Source organism: Otolemur garnettii, unplaced genomic scaffold (assembly GCF_000181295.1).
Source record: "Otolemur garnettii isolate 467f Iridium unplaced genomic scaffold, OtoGar3 scaffold00093, whole genome shotgun sequence".
Lineage (NCBI taxonomy): Eukaryota > Metazoa > Chordata > Mammalia > Primates > Galagidae > Otolemur > Otolemur garnettii.
The window spans coordinates 169,788-178,535 of NW_003852488.1; the positions used below are offsets into that span (position 1 = coordinate 169,788).

The 8,748-nt window shown below is 36.8% G+C and overlaps 1 protein-coding gene across 1 annotated transcript in view; it reads right to left on the bottom strand.

Moving 5' to 3' along the window:
• Nucleotides 1-8,748, bottom strand: part of ANXA5 (annexin A5) — a 29,868-nt gene that overhangs the window by 10,146 nt on the left and 10,974 nt on the right. The window contains exons 3-6 of the mRNA XM_003795545.3: nt 7,416-7,500; nt 6,117-6,211; nt 4,110-4,223; nt 2,304-2,394 (exon numbers count right to left, since the gene is read on the bottom strand). Coding sequence (XP_003795593.1) covers nt 2,304-2,394; nt 4,110-4,223; nt 6,117-6,211; nt 7,416-7,500 — 385 coding nt within the window. The remainder of the gene's footprint in view (nt 1-2,303; nt 2,395-4,109; nt 4,224-6,116; nt 6,212-7,415; nt 7,501-8,748) is intronic.

Consider the following 8,748-nt stretch of genomic DNA (forward strand, 5'->3'; position numbering starts at 1 on the left):
ACACCTCCCACCCAAACCCAGGTTGGGCCATACACAGCTGCCTAATCAGCCTCTAGATACAATCTCCTTCCTCCCGCATTGTTCCTTCCACATTCCATTGTCCATTCAGGAATTTACAGCGCCCTTGAATCCAATCCAAATTCCTAATTCAGTCTTGTAAAGCCATCTGCTACACAGCCTTGCCTGACCTTGCTTGTTCAATTTCTCTTCTATAGTGAACATGCACATACCCTCCACAGGGGGCAGGCTCTCCACGCCTTAAACACTGTGGGCGGTCCAGTCTCCATGCCTCTTACCCAAAAATGTTTGTCCCACCCCAACCCACCTAGTCTAGTCTTTTTCTTTCTAGCTATATTAAGTTATGATAGGTAGGTTAAAAATTGTATATATTTAAAGTATGCACCATGATGTTTTGATATTCATATACATTATGGAGTAATTACCACATTCAAGCGAACTAGCATACCCAGCCCTTCACACAATTTCTGTTTTACAGCATGAACATTTAAGATGTACTCTCTTAGCAAATTTCAAGTATACTACAACCACATAGTACTATCAATACAATCACTATGCTGTCCACCAGATCTCCAGAACTTATTCATCCTGCCTCACTGAAACTTTGTACCTTTTGGCTGACATCTCCCCATTGCCTTCTCCCTTTCGCCCCACCCCACCCCAGCCTCTAGGAATCGCCATTTGACTCTTTGCTGCTCCTCGTGTCGCTGCCACATATAAGTGACACCTGAGGTGTTTGCGTCTGGCTTATTTCATTTAGCACAATGCCCTCCTCATCTTTCTATGACAAGATTACCCTCACTAAGACTGAATCATATTCCACACAAAGGCTGCCAAAAAAAAAAAAAGTATACACATTTTAAGTGAGAACAGAATTGTATTAAAATTCTAATACTCAATATAGACCAGTAACATTTGTTACCTTGTATGGTGTATCAAAGTCAAATGTGAGTAGAGCATTATAATTATAATACAGTTTTTTCCTTTCTTAAATTATGTATACATTTTTTGAGATCCTCTGTAGATCCCATTTTCTTTATACATTCATCTGTCAATAGACTCTTAGTTAGACCTATCTAGTCCTGCAACTCTGCTGAATGTGCAATTTGTACCACGAAATCTCCCCTAACATACAAAGCTAAGAAGACCTTTGCCTCTCAATGCATTCCTGCATGAAACATCTTTTGGTGTTAAAGGAAAAGGGGCACTACTCTACTCTTGGTTTGAATTGTACTATCCCTTAACTATGGCAGTTGTTCTAAGGCATGTCATCCCTAAACAGACTGCAGGCAAACCACTTGAGGACAGGAGATGAGTTGTGGACACCCTTTGTATCATTCATGACAGTCAGTGTGCTGCCGGACACACACCCGGTGCTCAGTAACACAGGTGAGGGGGGCAAACCATGCATGGCTATTTCAGCTATTAGACTCAACATTTCAGAAAGGCAATTACATAGTTGCTTAAACTAGCACACCGCTCTGACCTGCAGGGTTAACAAAGCCATTTAAAATTAACAAACTAATGCCAAGAAGGACACCCATTTCCCCAGCTACAGGTACTAGGCTTGGAGTCAGCTGACCAAACTGACAAACTGGAGGGTCTAACCGTTCTCAATCAGGCAGAAGGAAAGAGTCCATGACAGGAACTCTGAAGAGGAAAGAACTCTCTATCTTTGCTTTCTATTTCATTTTCTTGATTCCATTCATAGGATATACTTCAGACTGAAATACAGATTTTTTTCATGAAAAAGGCACACACAAAAAAACATCAAAATGCTGAGTATTTCATTTAAGCATTGCCATTAACTGAAACACACATATTTGCTCAAATGTTTTTATTGATTCTGATTTGGAAAAAGATTTAGGTTTCTTTTCCAAGGTTCCAAAAGTACTTTGTAGACGACTCTGAATTTTTAGGAACATAAAACTAAATTTTTTTAAAAGAAGAAAAGCCACTTAGGCCTTACAGTTAATGTAAAAGAAAGACAACTTGTATATTCCTACATTCATTGCAAATTGTAGGCAAAAAGTAAACTCCATCTACATCAGTAGCTTCTCATAAACTACTAGGACAGTTATAGGGGAAAAGGCCAGCTTTTCCTTACTGAAAGAGAAAAGTGACCTCCATCGTAGCTCACTCATTCATTTTTTCATTCATTCATTCAATAATCACGTATTGCCTGCCTCCTGTAGGACCGTATGAAGGAAGGGCTGCATTCATAGCAGAGAAATGAAAGAAGTGACAGCAGAGATGAAGGAGAAATATTAACCTGAAACATTTACCTTCTTCATAAACTTGTTTTATGGCTTTTAGCTCTTCAGGTGTCCTTGAAGCAATAATTTCTGTCAGGACTTTTTCATTTGTCCCAGCTCCCTATTTGTAAATTTGTTTTTAATAGAGAAACATGTCAATAAGATTAAAAAGGAAGTCATTTTCCTAGTATAGCTGTTACCCAAACGGCATGATTATATACATATTATCCAACATAACATCGGCTCCTTTATATATGAGTTCTATTAGTTCTAGAAATAAGCAATTTGAAATTAATTTCTCTCCAATTTTATTCATTTCTGTCTAATGAAAGACAATGTTTATTAACTGTGTGTATATGTATACGTATATGTACATAAACCAGTTATATAAATTTGTAACTTATAATTTGGTCAGTTAAGTCTATTTTAAAAATAAAACATTTTAATGAAAGGTGAAATAATTTTTTAAAAGGTGAAAGAGTAAAAATAAAAATTTTACCTAAATTTGTCTGGAGCACTGATATTTAAACAATCTGTATCTCAAAACATAAACCCTTGATAAACTCTTACCCCAAGTTAATTTCTCTGGATTCATAAGCAAATTGTGCATCAAGGGTAACAGTAAACATAGCACTGCTTAGATACTAGGAATTAGATCAGAATAAAGGAATCGGGACTTGCTTTGGGGATTTCTGAAGAATAATTTTAGTTGGTTTTCCTTTTTCTGCTTATAAAAATCATATCTACACCACTAAATTAAAAGAAGTAACAGTACAGTTGAACTTGATTTTTAAAAAAGAACATATGTATCTTTGTATTTGTTTCTTAAAAAAAAATAATAAAGCACTGAAAAACGTAGGTTTATCCTCTGGCAGAATTTCAGCTACTGCTGACATTTCAGAAGCACGCTGCAAAAAAAGCACTTTTCTTAGTGACCAATGTTTCGTTTATTCCAAAGGAATCACTGTAGGAAAATGAAGAGACTAAGCATTATGAAGCTCCTCTTTGGGTGAACCTTCTCCCCTCTCTACTCCATAAGCGAGAATCACTGATCCTCTCCTGTTGTTAAATCTCAATTTGCCCATTCAAGATCTAACTGCTGATGACTGAACTTCTTCCTGTCTGGTAAGTCTAAACAAATGTTTCAAGGCAGTCATATTAATACAATATTTCAAACACCAGTCAAGGGAACACATATTAGTTTTTGCTACAACTGAAATTGTAACAAGTTTACCAGCTCTACTATTTTAGTGTTTAGATATATAGGAAAGATTTTGTGACCAAAACAAAACAAAAACAAAAACAAAAAAGGAAAAAGATAAATATGAAAAGAAAAGATATTAGATTAGATACAAGGATTTTGTGACAAAATAAAAGAAAAATGAAATATAAAAAGTATAGGAAAGAAGGAAAGGCTATTGCAAAATGTTTATCTTGAAAATTCTCTTTGAAGCTTTACTTTTTAACCTAAAATGATGAGAAATATTCTCATTACACAAGCAACTTGCTACGTGACAAAATAAAACATCTCATCTGGAATTTTTAACACATTTAAAAATTTAGGAGACTGACATGAAAATAAAATATAAAAATCTATAAAAAATTTAAAATTTAAATAGCCAATATTACCAAGTTTAAACATAGAAAAAGATTAAATGACACACTTGTAATTTTCTCCCTCCTTTACTTCTTTTGCCTCCTACAGCTCTGTCTTCCAAGCAACTCTCACTGAAATAAGTCAAATAAAAATTTTAATGCCTAACAATTAAGATGAAGTAATTACCAAAACAAAATAGTATTACACACGACAGAAGCATTCCTTTCACTCCTGCTTACCTTAAGGGCATGCTTCAGTTCATAGGCGTCATAAAGCCGAGAGGGTTTCATCAGAGCCACAATTAATTTTTCAAATTTTCCAGTTAATTCCGATTTAAGGTCATCCAAAAGATCCTAACTCACAGAAAACACAAACTTGTTAACCAGGCAGAAGTTTTAAGGAGATTCTTCTTAAATCTAAATGATAGCCCCTTTCACTAATGAATTCTATAGTATATATCCAGCTTCAAGTAGAAGGCACGTGAGCTCAACAACCCCCATAACCTTCAATAATATACTCTTGACATATGAACTAAACTCAGCCTAAGGCAAAGCCACTTAAGCATCAAGGTATTTATTTTCACAAAATGTTTTTCTTAGCTTGAAGAGCTGGAAAGAAAATGAATACCTTCAAAAGTAGACTAAAGATATTTTAACACACTGACTGCCACACTAGAAAACAAATTTTTTCTCTTGGTGCCATGGTGTTTTCTTCAGTCAAGATCGGTCAAGAGACTTGTGAGTTATATATTTCACAAGGGCCCGGGCCCCAAACTAGTGTAAGTTAAAGACAACTCACATGGCAGTTAATGTGCTGAAAATACTATTCTAGAAACACAAGTATCTTTAAAAAACTTCTCAAAGGCTCGGCACCTGTGGCCCAAGTGGTTAAGGTGCCAGCCACGTACACCCAAGGTGACAGGTTCGAATCCAGCCTAGGCCCGCCAAACAACAATGACGGCTGCAACCAAAAAATAGCTAGGCATTGTGGCGGGCACCTGTGGTCCCAGCTACTCAGGAGGCTGAGGCGGGAGACTCCCTTGAGCCCAGGAGTTGGAGGTTGCTGTGAGCTGTGATGCCATAGCACTCTACCCAGGGGGACAGCTTGAGGCTCCTGTCTCAAAAAAAAATTCTCAAATAAAAACATAAATGTATTTTTACAAAGGATAAAATTTAGCCTATTATACCCAAACATAACAATTTTTTTTCTCAATATCTAATAACATTTTAATATATGTATCATATTACGGTTAGTATTGAACATACTATGTTGGTAACGTTCAATATTTTCAAAAGAAGTCTGCAGGGTCATTAGATCCTCAGAGTCACAAGGTTTTACTAACACTGAGCCATAAATTCTCACCTTATGATTAAGAGAGGCCACCAGCACTTACTTTTACCAAAAAATGTTTTTTAATTCCCTTAAAACTCCTGTTAAAGTACTATCTCAAACTGGGAAACTAACAGCTAATCTGTTCACAATTTATGTATTTTATTATGAATGCACAGAAACACAGTCACCTTCAAGGGGAAAAATTTCTTTTCTACCTCAGCCTCCAATTGCTACATACGCCAACAATATTATTACACTAACCAAATCTTATTTTCATGTTCCTGACTACTAAGAGACATCTGTAACTATGGAGATATTGTATATATAATTATGAAAAGAAAGAATATAGGGATTTCCAATGTATAAGTTTCAGCATGCTAGGAAACCATAAATAGTGGTGAGAATACTACCTTTTCTGTTCTGCATTTGGTTCTCGATGAAATGACAATACAAGTTTTCAGACAAACAAGACGACACTTACGTTTTTATGCATGCACTAATTCATTTGGTAATAAATTTAATTTTGTTTACTTTTTTAAATTAAAAATCCATCAATTAAAGTCATCCCAAAATAAGCCAAGACTTTATGTCATTAAAAAACATATTGTTATACAGCTTTACATCTAGGAAATGAATGATTCTGAGTACAGAAGGAAAAAAGGAGGGAAGTTATCATGAAGGGATCTTTTGACCCCTCTCCCACATCAAGCAGAGAGAAATAATTATGTGAGGATACATTGGGTGAGTACTGTATACCAACATCAGATAACTTAGAGAAAGTGGAAAAGAAAAAAGTAGAGAAGTCAGAATCACAAAATAAATGATGCTTACAGAGAAATACTAGAGTATTTCAAAGTAATCTTAAAACTTATAGCTGTTCTCCCATTCTACACTGGGACGAAGTGTAGTCTTACCCTGCCAAACAGAGTTTTAAAAGCCACCGAGATGTTCTGGCGCTGAGCGTTACTTCGGGCTGTCAACAGAGTCAGGATGCTCTCTTCATCGGTGCCTGCAATTTACAGAACCAAGACAGCTGACTCCCACATGCCTGCTCCCCAGCAACCCCTGTACCCAGCTCCCTGGTCATTTTATTTCCCTGTTCTCTCTCTAAGAATACAAAAATGTTTTATTTGTTTCTTAAAAATGTAAAATGGACAATACATAAAATTGGTCAGGTTTCCAATATATACTGCCCCCCCCCCATTCCTGACATATCATGAAGTCAGTATTCCTCACCTTTGAAAAACTGGGTGCATCTAGTTTTTCAGGCAAATAGTTATTCAAATAACTGCTACTCACAAGACATGATTTGCTGTGTGTTACAAAGGATTGGGAGAAGAGAAAGATAAAAAACTCTGGCTTCAAATTATAGACAACTTACGGTGAAAATTATAAAAACATAACTGTGAGCTAAGACAGAATGTGATAAATGCCTCAGGGGAGGTCCAGGTGTTACATGGGTTGAAAAGAGAGGCTTTTAGCTGATAAAAGAGGTAGAAGGCAGCCTCAGGGAAAGCTTCACAGAAAGGTGATAACCCAACCAGTCTTGAAGGATGGAAGGGTTGCAAAAGGCAGTGATGTTAACAAAGACAGGTTTGGGGAACAAGGGAAAAGCTCAGCATTGGGAAAATACGGGGCTTTTGTGAATAGCAGATGGCCCAGAATGGTTGGATCAGAGAAGGTATCAAGCAAGCAATAAAGGGAGATGAGTCTGAACAGCTGGGCAGGGATAACGCAGAAGGCCTTGAAAGGCCAAAATTCACATGAATATAGTACTGGAAACTGAGCACAGAGAGACCAGTTACACCTGGAAATCCTCAAGATGAGAAGTTGTTAAATGTCTAGAAAAGGGGCTAGAAAGAGAAGGGAGCCATATTTAAAAGACTCACAAAATGAGAACTGGATATCCAACTGAGCAGAGGAAACAGACTGCAAAGCTGCTCACTCTCTGGGACAGCTGCGTCTCTACTCAGGCCACCACAGCACAAGTGAAGGGGACAGGTGCAAAAGCACAGAGGTTGAATTTCATGGCCTGTTAAGTTCTAGAGACCAAATATTAGAAACGGTCTATTATTTGGTTACCTTCATGTGTCTTTTGTCCTATGAATTTCAGAACACAATAATCTAAAATTTATCTTACTATAGTAAATGACTTCGTTTAAAAACAAAGCAAAAGGTAGATTTTTAAAAAACAAAAAGGAAGCTAAATTTACCCAGGCCTTTCATGGCCTTCCGAAGAGTTTCTGCATCGGCCCGCTCATCAAATCCAGGGAAGTCACTCACGGTGCCTTTGGGAACCTAGAACAGGAAACACAGAGGTATTATTCATATCATGACAAATACAACAACGCAAACAACACAAACAATAAGCCACTCGCTATATCTCATGTTTAGTCATTAAACAAATTTGCCCTTTGATAAGATTTGTGATCCCCTTTGAAATGGGAAGTAGACCATTTATAATGGGAATCAGAAGGACCAATTCAGCGCATGAGCTACCCTGAAACAGGCAATCCCATTAGAGGGAAGACTGGCTCCCCTTCCCTGTGATCAAGCCCCACCATTGCCTCTTGGTTCACAGAGGGCACTTCCTTCCCATTAAGTCTCTCGCCACTTTGATCTCTAATAGGAGCATGCGGAACCCACATTAAACCTTAATGCCCTACCCTGAGTGCTCAATTCTAAGCGGTGGTATTATTACATGATTTTTCACCTAAGTGCTCTTTCTGTGGACTTACTGAGAGATCTTAAGAGAACCCATTGAAGCCTGAAAAGATATCTGGTAGTACATGTGCCAGAAGAATACAAATCTTTTGAAGTTTATAAAGGTATAATGGAAGACCTTCTTTATAAAGCTTCCTGGTACACATTATCTCACAGCATGTTCAATAATCAAAATATTTTAATATTTTCAAAAGAAGTTTGCAGGATCATTAGACCCTTAGAGTCAGAAGGCTTTTACTAACATTGAGCCATAAATTCTCACCTTTAAGAGGTGATTAAGTGAGGCTGCCAACACATATTTTTACCAAAAAATGTTTCTGAATTCCCTTAAAATTCCTATTAAGGTACCATCCAAAACTGGGAAACTAACAGCTTGTCTGGTTCACAGTCTTACGTGTTTTATTATGAATGCACAGAAACGATCATCTCTAAGGGGACAAATTTCTTTTCTACCTCAGCCTCCAATTGCTATATATGCCAAAAACAATGTAACACTAATCAAATTTTATTTTATTTTTTTATTAAATGATAGCTGTGTACAGTAATGCAATCATGGGGTATGGTGTGGTGTTTTCATATACAATTTGAAATATTTTCATCAAACTGGTTAACATAACCTTTATGTCATTTTCCTAGTTACTGTGTTAAGACATTTATATTCTACTTTACTAATCAAATTTTAAAAGATGACATATGAGAGACAGCCATGGGAAAGAACTTCCACAGGACACAGCATCAAATGTCAGATCAGTGACCTCTTTCTAGTGGCACTAAATTATGCTTCCTAAAAAAGCAGGAGACAGGGTAGTGTCTGTGACTCAA